Source organism: Eptesicus fuscus, chromosome 3 (genome assembly GCF_027574615.1).
Source record: "Eptesicus fuscus isolate TK198812 chromosome 3, DD_ASM_mEF_20220401, whole genome shotgun sequence".
Classification (NCBI taxonomy): Eukaryota; Metazoa; Chordata; class Mammalia; order Chiroptera; family Vespertilionidae; genus Eptesicus; species Eptesicus fuscus.
In genome coordinates, this window is record NC_072475.1 from 22,532,416 (window position 1) to 22,559,228 (window position 26,813).

The window sequence follows — 26,813 nt, forward strand, 5'->3', positions numbered from 1 at the left end:
AGGGACCAGGCCTGCAAGGGAGGGCAGTTGGAGGCGATCAAGCTTGCAGGGGAGGGCAGTTAGGGGTGACCAGACCAGCAGAGGAGGGAAGTTGGGGGTGACCGGGCCTGTAGGGAAGGGCAGTTGGGGGGGACCCAGGCCTGCAGGTGAGAGCAATTGAGGGGGACCAGGCCTGCCGGGGAGGGCAGTTAGGGGTGACCAGGCCTGCAGGGCAGGGCAGTTAGGTGTGACCAGGCCTGCAAGGGAGGGCAGTTAGGGGCAAACAGGCTGGCAGGGGAGCAGTTAGGCATCAGTCAGGCTGGAAGGGGAGTGGTTAGGGGGTGATCAGGCTGGCAAGCAGAAGCAGTTAGGGGCAATCAGGAAGGCAGTCAGGCGAGCAGTTGGGAGCCAGCAGTCCTGGAGTCCTGGATTGTGAGACGGATGTCCGACTGCCCGTTTAGGCCCGATCCTACTGGGACCGGGCCTAAACGGGCACTCGGACATCCCTGGAGGGGTCCCAGATTGGAGAGGGTGCAGGCTGGACTGAGGGACAACCCCACCCCCCCGTGCATGAATTTCGTGCACCGGGCCTCTAGTTTTGTTATAATGTTGTTTAGAGACTGTAGGAACTTAACTCTTGTTTCCAACGTTAGCTTATGTTAAAGTTGGTTTCATGATATGTCATTTCACTTCAAGTAGCAGAACCTGTCGACTAAGTTAATGATGACTTACTGTAAATTCTCATTTCTGACTGTATTCTTTGTTGTTGTTATTAATCCTCACCCAAGGATATTTTTCCCATTGATTTCTTTTTAGAAAGAGTAGAAGGGAGGGGGAGAGACAGAGAGAGAAGACTATCAATGTGAGAGAGACACATCAATTGGTTGCTTCCCTCCTTTGCCTGTCTGGACTGGGTATGGAGCCTGCAACTGAGTTACATTGTCCAATTCAATGAAAGCCTGGTTTTGCCTTTTTCAGGTTTTCATTTTTTGCAGGGAGAGGAGTAGCAGAATTATAGTTCACTTATATGGATAAGACTGTTGATACAGGAAGGAATTTGTTTACTTGGAATAAATTTGTTTGGATCAAAGAGAAAATGGATTCTGAGGGGCTAACATTAACATTATTTTGTGATATTGGTCAGGTAATTATAGGAAGCTTGTTGTGTTACTAAAAGTGTTCATTGGCTTTATTTCTTTAGAATTGATTGTGTGGTGGGGATAGCATAGTAAAAAGAGAGGATAAATGATGTGAATATTCTAAAATTTGAATACTTTCAGGATAAACAAATGATATTTCTTAACTCCTCTAGATAAAAAGGTGGGAGGGAGTAGAAATACAGCGACTGGGTTTGAGAGTGTTTTAAATGGAAAATCTACAATAGAATTAAATAAATGATTATTTCATTACTGTATATCATGTATCTGAACACACAAACAAATACAATAAAATACAGGCTGTGGCAAAAATAGGTTTACAGTTGTGAGTATGCAAAACACAGAGTTTATTCCTGAATTATTATTATTATTATTTATTTTATAATCTTTATTGTTGAGAGTGTTACAGATATCTCCGTTATCCCTCCCCACCCATTTTCCTCCTCCAGCTGGTTCCCTCCCCACCCCAAGCCTTCACCACCCTACTGTCTGTGTCCATGGTAGATCTTTGGTTAATCTCTTCCCGCCTCCCCTCCCCCACCTCCCTTCCTTCTGAGATTCGTCAGTCTGTTCCATGTTTCCATGCCTCTGATTCTATTTTATTCACCAGTTTACTTTATTAGATTTCTTGTTTGTTTATTTTGATTTTTAGATTTAATTGTTGATAGATATGTATTTATTGCTATTTTATTGTTCATACTAGAGGCCCGGTGCACGAAATTTGTGCATGGGGGGTGGTGTTGTACCTCAGCCCAGCCTGCACCCTCTCCAATCTGGGACCCCTTGAGGGATGTCCGACTGCACTTTTAGGCCCAATCCCACTGGACCAGTTGGGGAGGACCAGGCCAGCAGGGGAGGGCAGTTGTACATCCCTCTCACAATCCAGGACTGCTGGCTCCCAACTGCCCTCCCCTGCAGGCCTGGTCCCCCCAACTGCCCTCCCCTGCAGGCCTGGGTCACCCCAACTGCCCTCCCCTGCAGGCCTGGGTCCCCCCCAACTTCCCTTCCTTGCTGGCCTGGTTACCCTCAACTGCCCTCCTCTGCTGGCCTGGTCACCCCTAACTTCCCACAACTTCCCTCCTCTGCAGGCCATCTTGTGGCAGCCATCTTGTGTCCACATGGGGGCAGCCATCTTGTGTCTTGGTGTGATGGTCAATTTGCATATTACTCTTTTATTAGATAGGATTTTTTGTCTTTTTTTCCTTCTTCCTCTTCTTTTTTTAAAAATTTATCTTTATTGTTGAGATTATTACAGATGTCCCTCTTTTTTCCCTCCCATAGCTCCCCTCCACCCAGTTTCCACCCCACTCCAGGTCCTCGCCTCCCTTTTGTCTGTGTCCATAGGTAATGCATACATGCATATAAGATATTTGTCTAATCTCTTCCCGCACCCCCCCATATTCCCTTCCCTCTGAGAATCCATCAGTCTGTTCCATTTCCATGCCCCTGGTTCTATTTCATTCACCAGTTTATTCTGTTCATCAGATTTCTTATTCATTTGATTTTTAGATTCAATTGTTGATAGATATGTATGTGTTAGCCCTTTGTTGTTCATATTTTTTATCTTTACCTTCTTCTTCTTCTTCCTCTTCTTAAAGAATACAATTTAGCATTTCATATAATAACGGTTTGGCGGTGATGAACTCCTTTAGCTTTTTCTTGTCTGTGAAGCTCTTTATCTGACCTTCAGTTCTAAATGATAGCTTTTTGGGTAGAGTGATTTTGGTTGTAGGTCCTTGCTATTCATCACTTTGAATATTTCTTGCCATTCACTTTTGGCCTGCAAAGTTTCTGTTGAGAAATCATCTGATAGTCATATGGGCGCCCCCTTGTAGGTAACTAACTGCTTTTCTCTTGCTGCTTTTAAGATTCTCTCTTTGCCTTTAACCCTTGGCATTTTAATTATGATGTATCTTGGTATGGTCCTCTTTGGGTTCCTCTTGTTTGGGACTCTCTGCACTTCCTGGACTTGTAAGTCTATTTCTTTCATGAAGTAGGAGAATTTTTCTGTCATTATTTCTTCAAAGAGGTTTTCAATATCTTGCTCTCTCTCTTCTCCTTCTGGCACCATAATGTGAATGTTGTCCCATTCCTGTATTATTAATTAATGATTGTATTATTTTCCATGTGAACAACTGTAAATCTATTCTTGCCCTATCCTGTATATGTAACTTTTTTTTTTGACAAGAGCTTTTAAAATTTTTGAACCCTCTCATGTCTTTTTGTAATGTGGGTGAGATCTTATTTGATTCATGAGTTGATCATTCTTCAATCATATTTTGTTTGTGTCCAAGCATTTAAAAATAAACATGAATGTCACATAGCTTCAATAATCTCTGCTTGATGCTGTGTGTATGTGCATGTGTGTGCATGCACACGTGCATATTGTGTGTGTTCATTCCTATGAAGCTCTTACCTTGTTTATTGCAAACTATGGTGATAAATGCAGTGATAAAACAACTGTTGTTTAAATGCATCTACTCACACTGCATTTAATGGGAAGGCTCCATTTTCTATATCTGTGACTATGAATGAGAAAACAAAGTCTGCCTTGGGAATTTTATAATGAATATGAGAGATTCTGCCACAGGTAGTTATTAAAATGTCCCCTGAAGTCTTTTATCGTGAATGATTGTGTCTGTTTCTGAGTCTCTGACCTTCCCTGCAGCTTCTGTTTTTCTTTTTTTTTTAAAGAAATTATCACTGCCTTAAGCCATTCACTTATTAAATTTAAAAAATAAATCCCTAATACTAATTTTTAATTTGTACAGTATATCTTCTGAATAACTAAAACATTTTATTAGTATCATTTGAATCTACCCTTTTCTTCTGAAATGAAAAAAATGTGTTGATAATGTAACTACTATTTGTCACCTTTTTTGAGGAAAGGATGAAATAAATATGAAGAGAAATAGGAAGGAAAACATATGGGAATTTTGCTTATCAAACAAGCAAAGGTATGTTCTTCTGGTATTTTTCTGTAGAAGAATGCATCATCATGAAAAACTTAAATTTTATAACAAGAAAGAGAAAGATGATAAGTAAGATCCATCAGAAAGGGGAGGATTCTTCTCAGACTTGGAAATAGACATTCTAGAATTAGTTTGACAGACTTTAAAGTTTAGTAAAAAAATAGGATTACCTATTTGCATGTAATAAAAATTTTGTGAAAATGTATTGAAATAAAGAAAAAGTTTACAAACAATAAGGAAAATAAAGGGGAAACTAACATTTATTGAGTATCTACTCTGTGTTAGGAGTTGTGGAGGTGTATTATCATCATAGGTTATTTGTCATAGCAACCTTTCTTATTTTCTAAGTCTTTACAGATGAGGACATAAACTACAGAGGTCAAATAACTTGCTCATGCTTACATGGATAAATCTGTGAATTCAAACCCTTGTTCTCACTCCTATCCCCTGTTCTCCAACAGATTTTATTCTTTGTTCCCCTTGGCAAGATGACAGGCTATAAAGCCTAAACCCTCTGGTGCTAATGTCATTATGTCAATCAGCAGTTGTTACTATAATGCTACATAGTAACCATCTCAAAATTCAATGGCATACAAAAAAAAAAAAAGAGATATATTTCTTACACAAACATGTGCCAGTGAACTGGACCTCTTCTGATTTAGGCTGGGCTTCTTGGGCTTGACTCCAAGCTGGGGCTTCATCATCCTTGGATCAGCTGTTAATCAAAGCAGGTTTTCTTAGACAAAAGGAAAACAAGTCAGATTTCTCAAGCACATTTAAATCCTCTGCTCAGTGTTACTTCTGTCAATATGTGTGATTAAGTTCAGTGTCAAGGATGAAGAAGAATATTCTGCCTATGGTATGGGTAGAGGATATAACTTTATTCTTAGTAATAGATGACACTGCCAAACTTTTGATGAGCCTTATGAAGAAAATACAACAGAAGCTCTCTTTTTAGTTTAATGTCTTGTGTGGCTTTCCTAAATATTATAAGTTAATCGTGTCTGTGAAAGATATTTAGATTTTTACATGTTAGAACTAAGGTGCCTGGAGACTTAACATTGTTAATTGGTACTGTACTGAGCTGTCTGTGTCCATGATAAGATCAGAAATCTTCTCATAAAATATTATTTTTAGTCTGGCCTACTGGTATGTGCTTTCCTCTCTTTTACTAACTGGGGTGAGGAAAGGGCATGTTAATGCAATGTAATGGGTCACCTTTATTTTTGTCATTAGTATCTGTGCAATGATAAAGAATTAACACTACTTCCAATCCAATAGTTAGGGGAAATTTGCCTTTTACTTAGATCTCAATTTAGAGCCTAATCAAATTTATTTGGAATGTTAACCATTTCAATCCATTTAAATTTGGCTCATTAGAATCTTAGGTTTTTGGATTGCTTGCCTTTTTCAGCTTTTCATTTTTGCCTATTAGGAACCATTGCTTCCAGTTCACTTATACTAGTATGTATAAGCCTGTTGACATAGTAAAAAATTTGTTTGCCTGAAATAAATTTGTTTGGATCAAAGAGAAAATGGACTATGAGGGACTAACATTAACATTATTTTGTGATATTGGTCAGGTAATTATAGGAAGCTTTGTTGTGTTACTAAAAAAGTTCAGTGGCTTTATTTCTTTAGATTTGATTGTGTGGTGAGGATAGCATAGTGAAAAGAGAGGGAAAACGATGTGAATATTCTAAAATTTGAATACTTTTAGGATAAACAGAAATGATATTCCTTAATTCCTCTAGATAAAAAGGAAGAATAATTTTTGATATTTTGGATATTGTATCAACTTACCACCATTTGTTTTCCTTTCCCCTTTCCTCTCGAAATAATAATTTTAAAAATAAAAGTGAATTAATTAATGTTAAGTTTTGTGGTGAGCACTTTATGATTCTCATTTTGAGCTTGTTGGAGACATCTTGGAGTATTCCAAAGCCACAACTGAGGCTCACTGTTCTGTTCCACCAGGTAAGGTGTCACTGATTGGTTAAAATTTAGAAGATAGGTACACCAAACCTAATATTCTCATAGATCCACTTATGTTCACAGTATGTCTCTCTGAATTATGTACATTTTTGTTATATTGGTACAATTTGGTGCCTATATTGTACACAGGTGGATGGGCCAAGATGTCTCTCAAGGATCTTTTGGATATAGTAGGGGATTGACGTTTTCTCTGGATATTAAGGTGTACTTGATATACATCTATATTATAGTAACTGAAACTTATAGCTAAAATCATCCTGTTTCCGTGTTGTGGCATTGTTTCTTTTAAGTTAGCAGGAGTGTTTTACTTTAAAATACTTAGACTTTTAACTCCATTGTGGCATAGTCCATGCTTGTCTTATTAACTTCTGTATCCTTGTCAACATTGAAAAGTACCTAGAACATAGAAGAATGAATGAATGAATGAATGAGTGCATCTATAATAATAAAAGCGTAATATGCTAATTAGACCAGAGAGCCAAACGACCTTCTGGACATCATTCTGGACATCCTTCCGGACGAATCCATGATGGTGGGGGCCGAGGCAGAGGCGGTTAGAGGCAATCAGGCAGGCAGGTGAGTGGTTAGGGAGATCAGGCAGGCAGGCAGGTGAGCAGTTAGGAGCCAGCGGTCCCGGATTGTGAGAGGGATGTCCGACTGCTGGTTTAGGCCCGATCCCTGCCCTCCTCCTCCTCCGTGCACAAATTTTGTGAACCGGGACTCTAGTGTTGCTATAAAATATATGAGATTTTCTCTCAAACTGAGTCCCATCTACCCTTGTAGCAAATTTATTAGTCTCCATAATCAGAAATTTTAATGTGGGAACACAAGCCATAGTGGTTTTGTGTAAAATATATTTTAAAAGTTTGTTCTAGAGAAATTACACATTATAATTAAGTATGAAGAAACTATATCTTTAGAATTTGCTTGTAAAATGAATATGACTTTTTTGAACAATTCATAAATGAAACTGTTCTGTGGACTTATCTTACATGGATAAAGACAAGGGGGTAAGATTAATGAGCAACAGCAAATTAGAGAAAAGCAGGAGACATCCATCATATGTGGAACTATAGCTTTATTATTAACTCAGGATTATTAGAAGAATAACTTATTTTTTATTATAGAAGTTTACTCACTTGATTTCCCAAATAAATTGTTTTGGTTCTTTTAATTATAGAAAATAAAATACGATTTTTTAAAATTAAGAATACCTTTGTGCTTCTGAACTACACAATTATTTTAAAAATTTAACAAATTATAAAATTATTTTTGTTTCTAAGCAGAATGATTTTGCATTATATTTCATCTTTTAATCATAGCCAGTATTTAAGGGCTGTATACTTGGGAGTACAGAATTAGATTTCTGTTTTTAAGAAGCACATAGACTAACTGTGTTTCCAAAATGATATGAATTAATGGTGATCCCAGGATATGTGTAAGTTTTTTCTTTGAAGGCTGACAATTTATACTGAGTCATTGCTTTATAGTGGCAATTTAGCTAGGCAATCTAATATAAATTTAAATACATTTGTTTTAATAGTATATTTTATCTTCCTTGTCTTATTTTCTAATTGAAGAGATGGGGCAAAAGCTATGTTTGTGTGGAATTGAAATTCCCTTGGCTATAGTACTTAAGTATATTAGTCAATTTTTGTCCAAAAAGTGCACTAAAGTTTTCCTATTAAGGTATTAGGATTATTGATTGGAAAAGAGTTTGAAAATATCTTTTGCCCCTATTTCCCCCTATATAGCCTCCTTGAAGTTTCTCTAAATTAGATTTTAAATGCCAATTAGGAGGTTGAGTATACTAAAATAAAAGCAAATGCAACCAAAATGGCCTCACCTTATGGCTAGTTAGGCTTTTGAGAGAATAAGTGGAACCTTTGCTCTGAGCATGGCTTTGAGAAAGATATTCATCTTAATGAACACATTAATTAGAACCATAACTATTTATAAGATAATTAGAAATGAAGCTTGGTAAACTGAGCTTTTCCTGCAATTAATGGAGGATTAATTACTGGAGGTAATGAAGTGGATTTTTAAATGCATTAAGGTGAAGTACAGAGATGAGCAAGGCTTTGTGATAGTTGCATAATTATTTCAGGCTGTTTGAGCATAGCTCATATGAGATCGTTAATAAGCATCATTGCATCGTTATGTATGCACTTAAAAAGACTTACCACCAAAATGACTGCCTAATTATTTCTAATTGGCAGGACTCTGTGTAGTCATTGAGCTGTTTGTAGCCATTTTAAGGTTCATTTAACTATCCTTGGGGCCATGGGATAGATGGAAAAAGCTTCAACTAACATGCTGGCCTTGGCTGGCGCCGTTAATCAATTTTGGTGGGCTTCAGTTTAAATGCATTTGCTCATGCAGAGGTCAAAACCTGAAGTAGTCCAAGCAAAGTTTTGCTTTTTGAAGCCACTTGACTGTATTCATTAGCAATTAGTAAAATAATTGTGTCTGTCACTATATTTGGATTTCCATATGACTTGGTATTCTTTTATCACTGTCCCTTTATATTCCATATTTGCTCCACTGGAAACCAAATATTCTTCCAACAAACCCTTTTAGCAACTTCAGTGTAGTGGCATATGTTCCGATATACTACCTTTCTTCATTCATTTGTTAGCTTACACAGTGTAGTACATTTCAACACAATCATCTAATTTGCTTCTGATTGATTGCTGGTGAAAGTTTCTACCGAAGGACAACATTTTAGGGCTTTTAAGGACATCTCTAAGGAATTAGTCATTAAGCATTAAGAGAGGAAGTAAGAAGTAGTCAAATCGAATTCTGACATTTACCAGAGTTTTGTAGTTAGAAGCATCTATATCTAAGATGTTGAAAGCAAAAAATATATCTCTCTCTATATATAAACCCACCCCTCCCAAAAGGGCACATGGTGCAAGCAAGTTGTGTGATGGGGATAAGCTGTGTAATGTCTTCACTTGTTTTTAAAGCTCTTTCTTAAATAAGCATATTACTAATTTAGTGCTTCTATGGAATTAGTTTAGAAATGTTTGAATGTAAATTTCAAATGATATATCTTTGTTTATAATATAATTGATAGAAAGTTTTTAATCTTATATCAGATTTAATGTGACATCCCATTAGCTAAGCATCTGTAATGGTTTTCAATGAGCTTGTTGTCTTGTTATACATAATCATAACCATCTGTGAGATGTTGTCAAGGTATATATACCATTAGAGTGGTTTAAGAAAACAGTGGTGGAGCAAATTGTAGGCTAATAAAATAAAGGTCAATTATACCTCTTTGTTATGAAAAATGTGGTTCTAATCATTTCCTTAATGTTAATGCCTAAAGTTAAAATTATTTATGCGGAATATTTTAAGGTATTGCCAACTTTATTGAAACTAGGTTTGTATATTTAGTTCTCTTAACAGTTTCATTTATTCAAGAATTTGGGTGTATAAATGTCAATCAGGCAGTGCATATTTCTTAGGGCCTGACTTAATTACTGTGGATTTTAGTCTATTGTTTCAGTATTTAGAAACAAATGGATTGAGCTATTTAATCTCTCCAATCAACCACCTGGTCCGCTGCTAGAATTATGAACTTCTTTTTAGTTTTTTATAATGCCTTTTGAGTATTTTTAACACATATTTTAAATTTAACACACATTTAAAGAGAAAGAGGAAACATAAAGCTAGTAAATAGATTGTTTATAAGAATATCAAATTCTGCAAACTTAGACTATATCTTTTTTTTACTGCTCTTGTTTCTTTATTAGTTAATTTATTATTAAATTATTTTTTTCTTTATGTACATGTGGAACTATAGGCATTTAATTTGATGCTTTAAAATTATGCCTTGGTTTTATCTCATGTCCTTAATAATTTTTCTTATTAATTGTGTTGGTTTGATTACTTAGTAATTTCTCTTAATTGTTTTGGTTTAATTATTCAATAAGTCCTTTCATTAAAACATTTTCAATAATTAAGATATTTGAAAAGATAATAATCTCTATTTAAATTAAATTAGTTTATTAGACTATATCTTGATAGAATTTATTTTGTCTTGGTTATTAGGAAATGCTAATCTGTTTTTTTTTAATTTAAATTTTTTATTGTTTAAAGTATTACATAAGTCTCCTTTTTCCCCACTGACCTCTCCCTGGCCGCCACTCTTCCCCCTCCCCCCCCCCCAATACATACCCTCAACCCCTGCCCCCCATCTGTGTCTATTGGTTATGCTCATATGCATGCATACAAGTCCTTTGGTTGCTTTCTTACCCCCTCACCCCCTGCCTTCCCTCATAGGTTGGACAGTCTGTTCGATGCTTCTATGACTCTGGTTCTAATCTGTTTTTAAAGCATAGAATAAAAGAATGATAATTTAAAGTTTGGGAAGGAATTGCCTTTTTATGTAATTAGAAATACACATTCTATATATTGATCAACTTGTCATAATTGTTTTAATCCTTGATGTTGTAAATTGAAATTTTAGATCTTAAATAAAGTTCTGTTTTATTTGTGTATAGTGTATTTTCAAAACCTAATTTAGTATTAGGGCATTGTAGTTGTGAGACTCTTAATTAATAAACATAAATGGGCAAAATGTTAATGTTTCACTTCAGGTAAGTCTTTTTTACTTTTCATGAGATTGTGAAGAAGTATTTATGACAGTTATCAACAGTGCTCTACAAATATAGGGCAGTATTGCCTTGGCTGGGTTGCTCAGTTGGTTAGAGCATCGTTTCCATATGCCAAGGCTGCAGGTGTGCTCCCCAGTCAGGGCACATACAAGAATCAACAGCGAATGCATAAATAAGTGGAACAACAAATTGATCTCTCTCTCTCTCTCTCTCTCTCTCTCTCAAGTCAATAGAATTTTTTAAAAAATTTGTTTTAAAAATATAGGGCAGTATTTTAATATTATATTGTTGGCTTTATATCTGCATGTTGATGTACACTGTAAAATGCAGTTCTATAATTTTACTCATAGATGTATTAATATTTGCTAATTGTAACATTTTAAGAGGGGAAATGTTACTGTAGGATTCCTATATATTTTAATTTCTTCAAGAACATAGACATAATCAAGGCAGCCATGCACATTGGGGCTTGCATTTTCTTGCTGTTTTTTGGAACTGTGGTAGAACAATGTCACGAAACCCTGGAGCCTACTGGAAGATAAGAAGCTGTTGCAGCAGAGGGGAAACTTCCCAGCTGAGTTGCAGTAAACCTATCAACCCACCTACTGTCAGATACATGAGTGAGGCCATCGTAGGCCAGGGTTTAGCAAACTAGAGTTTACTGGCTTGCTGCCTGTTTTCGTCAATACAGTTTTATTGGAACACAGCCAGAGTTATTTGTTTATGTGCTGTCTGTGGCTACTTTCCTGCTACAATGGCAGAGTTTAAGAGTTGCTATAGAGATCTCATGGTCTGTGAACCCATTAAGAAAAAGTTTGTTGATTATTGTCCTAGACCATCCTACTCACACCCCAGCCATCAGGTGACCTAACTGATCCCACTGACCACTCAGATTAGTTGTCATCTGAGATCAGATATTATTTCTTGCTCATCTAGAGAATTATGAACAATAATAAATAATAAATATTGTTCTAAGCTTCTAAGTTTAAGTGGTTTATTATGGAACAAAGATTAACTGATATAACACTGAAATGTATCAATAAGAGTGATTTTTCCATGTAATTTGGCATTCATATGAAAACATCTCATTGATTTTTATTCTTTTTGTTTATAGATGTTTTTTAAACTTTGGAAAACTTTTTTCATAAATTACATGGTAAAATTTATGAAAACTGCGACAGTCAAAAGGGTTTGTTAAAATGGACAGTCAAAAGATTTATTTTATTAATTGATTATGATGCATTTAAATTCAGTGTTTATAATTTTTATTATCATTTTGGTACAAATGCCTCAGGATTTGTTACTATATAATTACCACATTTAGTGTCTTGGCTGTACAACTTGTAACTAGTTTATTAGTTGCATGTTGAAGGATATACTAAGTAGTTAACATTTCTGAAAAAATATTTTGGGGTCCTTTATTAGATTTCTTGTATAGCTTATGTAAGCATTTGAATACATTTAAAAATTTTTTTTCTAGAATAAAAGTATTGCTGCCATATTTTTCTATTTTGAATGCTTTTATATTTGAGAGGATTAAAAATTACATTCTGAAAGAAAAATTGGCTCTAGCCCCAGGCTTCTCTGGGATTATCTAATAAATGGGGGTTAGGAGTTTATTCCTTTTGTTCAAACTCTAGTCCTTTTTATTAGGATCGTCCCTTTTCATAAGAGAGTGCTACTTCTATTTCCATTTGGGTTGATTCTTACAATATAGGTCTTTGTCCCTACAGTAGCCACATAAAATAGTTGCCCACCAGGTACTTGTCAGGTGATATAATCTCAAACTCACTGCCATGCAGAACCTTTCAAAAGCTTTGCCAAGAAGAATAATCCTATATAATAAAGAGGTAATATGCAAATTGACCATCACACCCTCATACAACATGGCCGTCCCTATGTGGTCACAAGATGGCCACCATAAGATGGCCGGCAGGGGAGGGCAGTTGGGGGCCACCTGGCCAGCAGGGGAGGGCAGTTGGGGGCATCCAGGCCGGCAGGAGAGGGCAGATGGGGACGGCAGGGGAGGGCAGTTGGCAATCGGGCTGGCAGGGGAGGGCAGTTGGGGGCGATCAGGCCGGCAGGGATTGGGACTAAATGGGCAGTCGGATATCCCTCGAGGGGGTCCCAGATTGGAGAAGGTGCAGGCTGGGCTGAGGGACCCCTCCCCCCCAGTGCATAAATTTCGTGCACTGGGCCTCTAGTATTATGAAGTAATGATTGAAGGATATATAGTGTATCTATTTCATTTTTAGTTTAAAACCTATCCCTTATTTAAGCCCAAGTCTTATATCCGGACTCATAATATTGACCTTCTCTGGAATTGATTTTACTGATAGTGTTTTGGCATATAGCCTATATTTAGGGAAGTTGTTGCAAATTGCCCTGTGAAATTCATTAGAGGGTTTATTTTAAGAATGATATCGGGGTCAGGGATAGTTGTATTTGATTTGATAACCTGGTTTGTTTTTATTCTGTGAACATTACGTTTTTACTTCTTTTGAGTTAGCTACTAGCTTGACAAACAGATTTTTGGTCCAATTCTAGAAATTGTAAGGGCCTCATGATCTAATTTGCATACCAACCTCTTTCCTGCTTCTGTTTTCTTTTTCTTTTCTTTTGTTCTTCCTTATTCTCATTTTAATAATTTTTATCTCACTTTATTATATATATTTGGAATAATGTATAAGGGTGTAAATAGAAATTATACATGTGAAGTTCTTTGGATGTGCTGTACTTGAAGGTTATCTAGTGTATCAAGCTTGACAAGATATTTGAAAAGATAATAATCTGGGGTAGCAATAATTATATCTGACAAAATAGACTTTAAAACCAAGGCTATAATAAGAGACAAAGAAGGACACTATATAATGATAAAGGGATAAGTTCAAGAAGTGGATATAACCCTTGTACATTTATTTATGCATCCTATATGGGAGCGCCTAAGTATGTAAAGTAAATCTTGATGGACATGAAAGGAGAGATTGACAATAATATCGTTAAAATAGGGAATTTTAACACCCGATTGACATCTATGGATAGATCTTCCAGATAGAAAATCAACAAGGAGACCATGGCCTAAAATGGCACAATAGATCAAATAGATTTCATTGATATCTGCAGAGCTTTACCCCCAAAGCAGCAGAATATATATTCTTTTCAGGTGCCCATGGAATGTTTTCTAGGATAGACTACATGTTAGGACATAAAATAAGTCTCAATAAATTTAAGAAGATTGAAATTATTTTGAACATTTTCTCTGACCATAATTCTCTGAAACTGAAGTCAATCACTAGAAGAAAACTGAAAAACACACAAAGACATGGAGGCTAAATAACATGTTACTAAATAATGAATGGATTAACAATGAGAAATCAAAAGATATCTTGAAACAAATGAAAATGAGAGCACAACAACCCCAAAATCTGTGGGACACAGGCAAAGCAGGCCTAAGAGGGAAATACGTAGCATTACAGGCTTATCTCAAGAAACAAGAAGAAATTCAAACAAACAATCTAATTTTACATTTAAAGGAACTTAAAAAGGTACAACAAACAAAGCCCAGAGTCATTAGAAGGAAGCAAATAAAGATTAGAGCAGAGACAAACAAAATAGTCTTAATGCGAAATAAAAGGCATCCAAATTAGAAAGGAAGAAGTAGAAGTGTCATTGTTTGCAGTTAATGTGGTACTATATATAGAGAACCCTTATGATCCCATCAAAAAACTACTAGAATTTATAAATGAACTCAGTAAAGTAGCAGGATACAAAATAAATATCCAGAAATCAGTTGCATTTTTACACACCAATAATGAACCATCAGAGAGACAAAAACAAAACAAAACAAACCAACACAAACAATCCCATTCACAATTGCTTTAAAAAGAATAAAATACCTAGGAATAAATTTAACCAAGGATGTAAAGTAAAAGACCTGTACTTGGAATATTATACGACACTGAAGAAAGAAATTGAAGATGCAAATAAGTGGGATCATATACCCTGTTTATGGATAGGAAGAATTAACATCATTAAAAAGTCTATACCACCCAAAGCAATCTACACATTCAATGTAATTCTTATCAAGATACCAATGACATATTTCACAGAACTAGAACAAATACTTCAAAAATTTATATGGAACCACAAAAGACCCTGCATAGCAACTTTGATCTTGAGAAAGAACAAAGTTGGAGGAATCACATGACCTGATATCAAACTATACTACAAGGCCATAGTAATCAAAACAGCATGATACTGACATAAAAACAGAAATATAGATCGATGGAACATAATAGAGAGCCCAGAAATAAACCCAGCCCTTTATAGTCAATTAATATTTGACAAAGAGGCAAAAATCATACAATGGGCTAAAGATAGTCTATTCAATAAATGATATTGGGAAAACTCGACAAGACATGCAAAAAAAAAAATGAAACTAGACCATCTTCTTACAATGCACACAATAAATTTAAAATGGATTAAAGACTTTATGTTAGACTCAAAACCATAAAATCCTAGAAGAAAACATAGGCAGTAAAATCTCAGACATTTTTCGTAGCAATATTTTTTCTGCTATATCTCCTTGAGTAAGGGAAACAAAAGAAAATATAAATAAATGGAACTGTCTCACACTAACAAGTTTTTGAATGGCATAAGAAACCATCAACAAAATAAAAAGACAACCACTGAATGGGAGAACATATTTATTAATATATCTCATGAGCCGCAGACCAGTAAGTTAGATGAAACTTAATAAGTGCTCTATTCTGTTCCATTGATATAAATTCTCTGTTCCATTGATCTGTTTATCATTATACCAATACTATATTGTCTTAATTAATTAAGTCTTGATGTTAGATAAATTCTACTTAGTTCTTTTTCCATAAGAGTATGTTGGCTAACTGACCATTTGTATATCCATTTAATTTTTAAAAATCAAGATGATTCTTGCCTATTTCATTTAAAAAAAATTGATTTGAGAGAGGGAGAGGGAAGCAGAAAGAGAGAGAAACATCAATTTCTTGTTCCACTTACTTATGTATTCCTTGGTTGATTCTTGTATGTGCTCTGACCAGGGATCGAACCCTCAACCTTGGGGTATCGGGATGAAGTTTTTAACTAACTGAGCTACCTGGATGTGGCATCTTGCCTATTTCTAAAAACCATATATACTGAGATTTTGATTGGGAATTTATTGACTTTATATATTAATATGGAGAGAATTGACATCAGATTTTCTAATTTTGTGTCAAGAGTTTGTTCATTTATTTAATTTTCCAAATTTATTCACATAAAGTTATTTCTAACACCTTATATTTTTTATGTCAAAGACACTGTTGTGGCCCTAACTGGTTTGTCTCAGTGGATAGAGTATTGGCCTGCGGACCGAACGGTCGCAGGTTCGATTCCGGTCAAAGGTACATGTCCGGGTTGCCCGTAGGGGGCCTGCAGGAGACAGCTGATCAATGATTCTCTCTCATCATTAATGTTTCTTTCTTTCTTCTTCTTTTTTTTTTTTTTTTTTTTTTTGTGAGTAATGTAGGCGCTCATGCAGGTGGGTTCCAACCCACGGCGAAAATCACATTACGTCACGCTGTAAGAACAGATCTCCGACACAACCCGAGGACCCACTGTACAACACTAAAGAAAATAAATAGACTTAACTAAAGTTAATAAGAAGCAAGTATAATTATAAATAATACCAGATTTTAAACAGGAATCTGTAAAGGTTTTACTACATAAGGATTTCACTCAAAGTAGACAAAATATATAGTAATCTCAAACTTTGAGGATACCAAATTAATTTCCTCTTAGTTGAGACCTATTCAACTTCAGTAACTTTTTGGAATGAAGCATAAAGTTAATGCTATACATTTGAAAGGATTGGTCCAGTTGTTTTCTCTATTTTTAATTCCTCTTCATTTACAGTATTGGCAACAGCATCATTATGTGGATTATCTAGAATGTCTTCGTTAAGTTCATCTGACTTCTCCTTGTTTTGATCCTCACCCGTATTAACATCTTCAACTGTCTGTGTCCTGGACGTGTTTATTAACAAGTCATTTTCTAAGGACTGACTATTACTCAGTAGCTTTGCCTGTCTTCTTTCCAAGGCCAGCTGTTTATTTCTCTGAATTCTTTGTTGTTGCTCTTCAGTTAGGCTTCTACTTGATTCAGAAGCAAACATCACATTTTCAGATGAGTTTGTCAAAAATGGATCTAATTCAATAGCAGTTACATCATGGTCATTATTTTCCCCTACTTCATCATTATTGCTAATAAAATCTTCATGTAAAATAGGGAGATCAAGTCGAATTCGTTTTAAACAGGTCTGAACTTCCTTTTTATTTCCCAGGTATTCAACTCTGTCAATAAAATCCTCAAATTGCAGTTTAGGGAATAGCCTATGTGCCCAGTGCTCTATGTGTCTGATTAGCGTCTTCAAGTCTTCAGCCTCATGACCTTTACCTTTAAATTTTGTCTTATCAAACACATGTCTTAATGCTGGAAGCCCTCTCTCTGAAATCAATCTCTGAGCATCAAGCTTGGGTATATTCCTTTTAACTGTTCTCCTTGGAGGCACAGGAACAGGTGCTCCTCTTCCTGACTCGTCATCAGGTTCAGCTCCTTCATCATCTCTCTCTGGAGAAGCTGGAGGTGGGAAAGGAGGAAAAGTTTCATCTTCTACATGCTCATAATCTGGTAGGTCAGTCAAGCCATTCTCCTGTGGTTCCAGCATCTTTTCCTCTCACGCGGCCTCAGCACCCGGCGTCATCATTAATGTTTCTATCTCTCTCTACCTCTCCCTTCCTCTCTGAAATCAATAAAAATATACTTTTAAAAAGACACTGTTGTGATGATCCCTGCTCTATTTCTGATAGTAGTTATTAGAGACGTCTCTCTATTTTTCTTGAGCAATGTCACCAAGGATTCAGGGATAGATGGTGATGGAAGGAGACTTGACTTGGGGTGGTGAATTGTATACCTGAAACCTCTATAATTTTATTAACCAATGTCAGTCACCTCAATACATTCAATAAAAAGTTTCTCATACTATCAACTTTGTTTTACTGACCTTTTTCTTGTTTATTTTCTAATAATTGAGCTATTCCCTTGCTGAAATGTTTAAAAAGAATATTTTTTTTTGTGTGTTAATCCTCACCCAAGGATATTTTTTCCATTGATTTTTAGAGAGTGGAAGGGAGGGGGAAAGACAGAGAGAGAGAGAGAAACTTCGATCTGAGAGAGATACATCGATTGGTTGCCTTCTGCATGTGCCCCAACCAGGACCAGGGATCAAGCCTGCAACCAAGGTTTGTGCCCTTGACTGGAAACGAGCCTGCAACCCTACAGTCCTCAAGCCAACACTCTAACCACTGAGCCAGACCAGCTAGGGCTGAACTGTTTTTGAATGGTTTGCGTTAATTATATATTTTTCCTCTAGAGTTTTTTAAATTTAATATCTGCAAGAAGAGATAGTTTTATTTTCGCTTCTTATGCCTCTTATTGTTTTATCTACTCCATTGCATTGACTAGTACTTCCAGAACAATAGGTCTATACATTATTTTTTTAATTGAATATTTCATTTTGAGATAATTGTGTATTTACACACAAGTATAAGAAATAATAGACCCCTTTTTTAGTTTATCTAATGGTAGTATCTTATAAAACTGTCGTACAATATCACAAGCAGAATATTGACATTGATACAGTCAAGATAGAGAACTGTTATATCACCACAAGAATCCCTCATGTCACTGTTTCATAACCACATCTACTTCTTTCCCTTTTGCTTATACCCTCTTCTTAATACATGACTACCAATCTGTTCTTTTTAATATAATTTTTGTCATTTAAAAATGTTATATAAATGGTATTATACAGTTTGTAACCTTGGGTTGGCTTTTTTCACTCAGCATAATTCCTTGGAGATTTATCCAAATTGTTGCACGTATCAGTAATTTGGTGTTTTTGTTGCTGAGTAGTTGAAATATGTCTGGGTTATTTTCAGGTTTTGACTGTTACAAGAAAAAGCTGATATGATAATTCATGTATAGGTTTTTTTGTGTGAACATAAATTTTCATTTCTCTGGGATAGATTCCCCAGAGTACAATTGCTGGGTTTATAGTAGTTGTATGTTTAGTGTTGTAAGAAATTACCAAACTTTTTTTCAAAATGACTGTACCATTTTACATTCCAACTGGTACTATATTAGCCACCCAATTTCTTCTCTGTATCCTCACTGGCATTTGATGTTGCTGCTATTTCTGTGTGTTTTTTTTTGTTTGTTTGTTTGTTTTTTGTTAATCCTTACATGAGGATATTTTTCCATGGATTTTTAGAGAGTGGAAGGGAAGGAGAGAGACACACAGAGAGAAACATCTATGTGAGAGAGACATCTATTAGTTGCTTTCCCACGCCCCAACCAGGGCCAGAGATTGAGCCTGCAGCCAAGGTATATGCCCTCAACAGGAATTGAACCTGGGACCCTTGTGTCCACAGGCTGACGCTCTATCCACTGAGCCAAACTGGATAGGACAATGTTGCTGATATTTAAAAAAACTTTTTTTAACCCTTCTGATAGGTGCATAGTGATATTTCATTATTGTTCTAACTTTCATTTCCCTAATGGCTAATGATATTGAATATCTTTTCACATGCTTATTTGTTATCTGTATATCCTTTTTGGTAAAATTTTGTTAAAGTTTTTTGTTCATTTTTCTAATGGAATTATTTGTTGTTTTTACTGATGATTTTGCATGAAATGGGGAATAAATTCATTTTGTTGAAAACTAGTAATAAAAGATTTCGCTTTATTGAAATTTTCTTTAAGTTTCCTTAGGTGTTGTTATCATATTGTAAGAGATACAAAACAATGTAAATTTGAACCAAAAAAATGTATAGTGTTATTATAACTTATCTGTTAGGTATATATGCTATTTTATTAGGAAGAAGAGAAAATGTCATTCATTTCAAATATTTATTAATATAGATACGTGAAAAAATAAGTTAAATATTTAAGTGAATTTATTAAGGAAAGTATTAAATAATCATGCAGGATTAAGATTAGAAGATGAAAAAATTGGGAAAGTAATGTATTTATTCATTTTTAACAAATATTTGAGAGTCTTCTATGTGACAGGCACAGTTTTGGATATGTCAGTTACAAGAAATTGCCTTTTAGAGCTTACATTCTAGCAAAGAGGTAGTCAGTAAACAAAAACTATAAAAATAAGTCGGTTGTATAGAATTTAGATTTAATGCAGTTGAAAAACTAAAAAATAGTAGAAGGTGTGGGGTATTGGGACTTGTGGAGGCAAGGAGAGAGTATTTAACATAGTGGTTTTGATAGAGCTTAATGAAAAGGCGATATTTGGACAGATTTGAAAGAGGTGGAGCAGTCTGAGATGACTAGGGAACAGTGTTAACACAGTGGGAAGAGCCAGTGCAAGGGTATAGACAATAAGTTGTCTGGTGTGTTTCTGTCATCTGGATTTTGTAATTTAATCACAAATTATTATATCAAACATATAACTGACACTTAATGAACATAAGCTAATTTTTTAAATACCTTTTTTTAGGGTGCTGGGGAAACTCCCCACCTGGGGTTCATTATTGGCTTGTTTGAAAGCCTGAGATTACAAACTTTGTTTTAAATCCCTTCATAACACCGTTTTTCTTGGTATTCTGGACTTAGGCTTACTCACTTAAGGCAGTCTTAGGTTTCCTTCAACTCCCAGAGTTAATGTTGTAGGCTAAGTCTTAGTGGAAAATACTTGGAGAGTTTTTTTGAAACCATTTTTATTTTAAAGCTTTGAGTGCTTTGTGTTCAAGGAAAGAATGGTTCAAATAATAATTAGAATTTCCTTCTTCTCTGACTTAATATGTTGTAAATACTGTTATTTCTCTCTTAAGGATAGGTATTTCAGCTTTAACAAGAGTAGCAGTTTTTTTAAAGGAAGTTTAAATCTGGTTGTATTGTTTTTGCTAATGAGTCCTTTATGAATATCATTTATGGTGCAGTATACTGAGCTGTATAGTAATGCTATAAAGTACATCTTTGAATAGTAGGCTATGTGATCCCACACTATCCTTGACAGTTTCCAGTGTCTAATTTTGTTTATTTTGTATTCTCTTTCTTTATCAGCTGTCACTTGTCACTGCTTCCAGTTTTAACACTTTCTCTACTTTAATCTGTATTAATGCAGATAAATGTAAGTAATTTAATGAGAAAATAGCTTTCTATTTAATTATCTATAAAGAAAGCTCTGGGAAATAATATGAGGATTTAAAAAATCCTTGTTAACACGTTAAGCGCCAAGCCTGTTTTGTCTTCCTTTCCGTTTAGCTCGCGATAGTCGATTTCACCAAGATGCTGGCAGCACCAGTAAACTTATGGGCATTCGTTGTAATATTGATTTAGTTAGGAAGTTATGTTTTTGCTTGTCTTGTTAAAATAGGAAATTATCAGCTTAAAATGGACATTATTATATACTAGAGGCCTGGTGCACCAGTGGGGTCCCTCTACCTGGCCTGCAGGATCGGGACGAAACAGGCTCTCCAATATCCCCTGAGGGGTCCTGGATTGCAAGAGGGTGCAGGCCAGGCCAAGGGACCCCACCGGTGGGAGGTTGGCCAGCTGGAGAGGGACTATGGAAGGGCTCCAGGGCGTGTCCGCCCTATCTCGCTCAGTCCCGATCGGCCAGACCCCACCAGCAAGCTAATCTACTGGTCGGAGCTTCTGCCCCCTGGTGGTTAATGCACATCATAGCGATTGGTCGACCAGCTGACTGTCTGCCCCCTGTGGTCAGTGCACTTCGTAGTGAGTGGTTGAGCGGCCTTAGCATATTATTAGCATATTATGCTTTGATTGGTTGAATGGATGACTGGACACTTAGCATATTAGGCTTTTTTATTATATAGGATAAAAGCCATTTATTTTTATGAAGAAGCTTTGGAAAAAAAGGAGCCATATGATAAGTAAAAAGTGAAAAGGATATTTTGTAAGTTTGAATGTGAGCCTTAAAGATTTCTTTTTGGTTTTAATGCTGATAAAAATCCACACACTCTAGGTGCTTTTGAGGTGGGGGTCCCACTTTTTTTTTTTTTTTTTTTTTTAAATATATTTTATTGATTTTTCACAGAGAGGAAGGGAGAGGGATAGAGAGCTAGAAACATTGATGAGAGAGAGACATTGACCAGCTGCTTCCTGCACACCCCCCACTGGGGGATGTGCCCACAACCAATGTACATGCCCTTGACCGGAATCGAACCTGGGACCTTCCAGTCCGCAGACCGACGCTCTATCCACTGAGCCAAACCGGTTTCGGCGGGGGGTCCCACTTTTAGGTTTACTTTCTTTACTTGCTGATATAGTATATACTAGTAATCAATTATTTATACTGTCTCTTGAACTTGATTTTGGAATACCTTCAAATCACTCTGGCAACATGCAGGGTAAAGATCTAGGGGGAAAACCAGGGAAAAGTATGATTTTTGAATTTTCAATAATAAGATGTTCTTAGTTCTACCTGGCCTTTGTTTCCTCTTGCATTTTGGAATAAGACCTTAAAGCAACAGACTCTGTCTCTTTTTAAAATCTGCTCTACTTCTTGTTATATGTTATATGGGGAAAAACACACACTAGGATTATTTTGAATTACACCAAATCAGGAAATAAACTAACATACGCCTTTATTTCAAGTATTCTCTCTTGTATACAATACAGCACAGTATACAATAATGCTGGGTGCTCCTGATCCTGTTTTTCATTTATAAAATATGGTGACCATTCAGATAAGTTTCATGCCCCAGGCTTCTAGCTTTCTCTGATTCTTTTATTACCATTAAAGCCTTTGTTGGGCACTTAAAATATTGACATAAGCAATTCAGAACTTGTTCACAGATTTGGAAGAGCAGCAAAAACCAGGGGATTGAAAATCTAACTTAAAGGCAGTATAATGCAGTCTGATTTTTAAACTATCAGTCTGTCCGCTTAAGTTAGTTGCATTGAATAAAATCTTGCAGCAAGTTAGTTAAGGCTTTTTAAAACAAATTAAAGGAAGTTTTTAGTAAATAACTTGGGAACGACTAGTGTCTTAAGTGTTTCTTCCATATAATTAATGGATATTAGGATTTTTGTCCCTTTTAGTTTTGATCTATTGCGAATTAAGGAAGTAATCTTTTAAGAAAGTGTTTTTTATTGATTTTCGAGAAAGAAGAAGGGAGAGGGAGAGGGAGAAACATTGATGTGAGTGAGAAACAGGGATTGGCTGCTTTCTGCACACTCTAGACTGGGGATTGAGCCCCCAACCTGGGCATGTGCCCTGAGCAGGAATTGAACTGGCCATCTTTTGGTGCATGGGATGATACTCAACCAACTGAACCATACCAACCAGGGCTAAGGAAGTAATACTTTAAAGGAGCATTTTAATTAAACAAAAAAAACAAAACAAAAAAAACAAAACAAAACAAAACCTTTTAATTCCTTTGGGGTAGAGTGATCTGTAGTTTCGCTTTTATTTTTGAATATGAAATAATTATTATTAATGTTAAAACAATAAAGTTATCAGAGTTGGATTTTACAATCATATTTGTAGTTTAAAACATTTTTTGATACAAGGATTCCATGAAACCTTACCATTTTTCACGTATAGATTTGTTATACAAATTAGAGAGTGTGTGAAGTTGATGTTTTTTAATTTCCAAAATTAGGATATCATAAATGAAAGTTTATGTTTAACTTAAATTTATCTGTGCATTTTGACCTTATTACTTAAAGAAAAATTTAAGTTTAGTGTCTTTGATACCTAAGTACATTACTTAGGTAGGTGAAGAAATAGTAAAATTTTAAGGTACTGGTTCTCTTGGTTTACAAGCATTCTCCTCTCTAATTCTCCCACACACATACAAACAGTGCAGGAATTTGCTTCATTGTTCTATTTTATTTTGTAATATTTAGCTTACAAATATTATTGCTCAATTAAGGACTTCTTAAAGACATGCTGCCTTTGAAAAACTAACTTATTCTTTATATATTTAAAAATTAAAACTGATATAGTCTACTAATGAAATTATTGGCCAGGTAAACTTCATTTTAATTTTTAAAATTACGTATCTATTTCTGTATTTAAAGTGATGATTTTAGTGCTAATAAGAACTAACAAGTGTGACCTTATACTTACTATGGGCATTCATGAAAAATCTCATCTAAAAATTGTAAGGTTTAAAATATGCCAGTAGCTACCAGCTGCTAAAGAATTCCATTTGCGATTTTATTCTTTTGCTTCTTTGTAATTTAAATGCCTTTATTTAAAAAGTTTAACTTAAGGATATTGTAAAGTATATGGCATTTTAAGATTAGATGGTATCCAGAACATATAGTCCAATGAGTTAGTCCAATGTAATTGGAGGAATTATTAAATGACACTGACCTCATTTCCTTTAGAACAATGAAAATTAATAGTTTCACATTTTATTAGGCTGATATTCCAGATGTAGTGTACATTTAATTAAGTGTAGTTTCCTTTTAGTTATGGTATGTGTATCTGTTTTTTGTCGCAAATTCTTTCTAGTTTTACAGTTTTCCACATGTTTTCTTTCACCATTTATGATTTTTTTCAAAGCAGAGCTATAAGGATTTAAATCACTTTAGCATGCAGCAAAACAGTTCCCATTCAAACAATAAACGCCATTTTAAAAAGCCTTTAGATCTTCTGTCACTTCATAAATATAAATGTATAAAACGTTATGCAGTTGTAGTGCCCACCTGCTAATTAAATGCAGATTTTGCTCAAACTTGCTTAAAATCTGTCTATTTGTTTCAACTATGTCTCTGTTCAGAATACATATGGCCCTTGTGAAACTAATTATGCTTATGGAGCAGCTGTTAAATTTAGTGCAACTAATTTTATCCAATATTTTACATTTTAATTGATTACCTGTGAAGAAATTAGCAAATTAACACTTATTGTACAGTAACTGTATCGTCTTTTATGGTTACTTTCAGATTTAACAAGTGAGTTAGTCCCTGATGGAATAAAGACATTTCTAGGATTTTTAGATAGGAAAGTTATTGGAAGACCTTGATTATCTGGTGTGAAAATTTAGGAAGACTGATGAGTGATGCCAGGCATCTGTGTGTTCTGTATCTTAAACATGAGAAGCAGATTGGAAAGTAATGGCTTTTTCGCAGAATTTTGGTAACATATGGGCTTATCTGGATCTAAGAAGTCTTTGAAGATCTTTGAACTTGACTAAATGACTTAACCTTTGGCATAGTGGGTGGGTTATATGCTTTTTTAGAGGGGAGGCACTGGCATTCTGCATTTTTCTTTTGCTTTTTCCTTCTTTCCAATTCTACCCTGAATATTTTAGAAATGGGGGTACTGGAGATGATGATTGGGAATTTTTGAATATTGACATGATGAGAATTCCAAGATATTTAATTGGCTGGATCTACCTGTAATAAGATGGGGTTACGTTTTTGATAATATTTCAGAAATGAGTATATGTAGATATTTATTTTCTATTTTATATATTTTATTTGAAAATGATACTGTAACCAGATCTTATCGGCAGTGTGTTGTAGTTGAAAGGATGTGGACAAACCTGGGTTCAAATTTCAGCTCTATCACACATTGGTTCTGTGACCTCTGAACTTTTCAGAGTTCATTTTCTTCAAAGCAAAACCCAAACTAAACCAAAAAACACCTCAACCCCGCCTCATCCCAAAACAAGAAAAAAAAATTCCTCAAACCACCAAAAGGAGATGACATAGCAATTATATGTTTAAATACTCCAGAGAATTAAAAGAGATAAAATAGAGGAATAACAGCTAACACCCTTCTTAGCATTTAGAACATCCTTAGTAATAATAGGGTTAAATATTATGCCCTGTAATATTGCTGAATAATAGTTATACTAAGCAAGCATATTATTATGTGTACATATATTATAGCATTAACTATTATGGTAAATGGGAAATTGGTTTTGATTTTTATTTACCAGCTTTGAATTTTGATAACTAAGTTGTAAAACTTGATATGAGTTATAAGTCCAAGTAAATGTATCTGGAATTTTGATAAATATTTCAGTGGGGTGCTATAGGTAGAGAATTACTATGTCAGGAATATGTAAGCAATCCTGTTTACAAATACTATCTACAGCAACTTGATCCTCTGCCCCTATTGAGGACAGTTGACCTAGGTTCTGTAGAACATGTGGCAACTATATTGATCTAGACAGATTTCTCTAAGGCAGATGTAAGGTCAGTCAGTGGCCAAGGCTGAAGGAGATTAGCCCCCTCAATTTATCTTAGTTAAAATTCCAAGTGCGTGTTTCCCCCAAAGAAATAGCATTGTTGTTGTTGGTTGTATTTGAAAGTCTTTTGGTATAATGTTTCAGGTACTTTCTATCAATTAGCTTATATGGATTGGATTGAGAAACCATTGATTTTTATGGTGAGTTTCAGATAACAGACTTATTTATACATGAGGTTTCAAATAATTTTTTTTAAAGCCTCCGAATGGAAAATTTTAAGCCTCCATTAAAACAGGATAGTATAACAAACCTTCATGTAGCCCTGATCTAACTTCATCAGGTAGTATTTTGCCAATATCAAGGCATATTTTAAACTTTGCTCGGATGTATCCAGAGTACCTTTACTTTCCTCCGTTGCTAATTTAGCTCCGGGACCAATACTTGACTGTATATAATGCCTTGTGTACAGGGCAGCTCCACTCTGGCTAGTGGAATAGTATTTCTCTTGTATGGTATTCAAGATTCCTATTGCTTTCCAGTGTATGTTCTCTGGTCCCATGGAATTTCACCACACATACATGTTTATAGATTGGAACTTGTCAGAAGATCCAGGGGAGCCCACTAGAGATTTCTAGATCCCTCTCTCTGTCCAACTTCTTTTTCTTTGGTCTAATTCATTGCAAATTCTAGCCACCTTGGCCTCCTTGAAGATCTGTTGCTATGTCCTTAACTCAGCAAGTGTGCAGGGTTCTATTTGGGCTCCCTCTCCTGGTTGTGTGGCTTGTAAACTTTCTCAAGGCAGTAAGCTGGAACAATCCT

General features: G+C 35.4%; 2 protein-coding genes across 2 annotated transcripts in view; one reads left to right on the top strand and one right to left on the bottom strand.

Annotated features, from left to right (window-relative positions):
* The window catches only part of RSRC1 (arginine and serine rich coiled-coil 1), a 326,093-nt gene that overhangs the window by 53,833 nt on the left and 245,447 nt on the right, over nt 1-26,813 (top strand). The window lies entirely within an intron of this gene.
* Nucleotides 16,308-17,497, bottom strand: LOC103286772 (TIMELESS-interacting protein-like). Its single transcript, XM_054713674.1, is given in 2 exon segments — nt 16,308-16,627; nt 16,629-17,497. Coding segments are annotated over 2 exon segments (939 nt in total). The 5' UTR covers nt 17,471-17,497; the 3' UTR covers nt 16,308-16,530.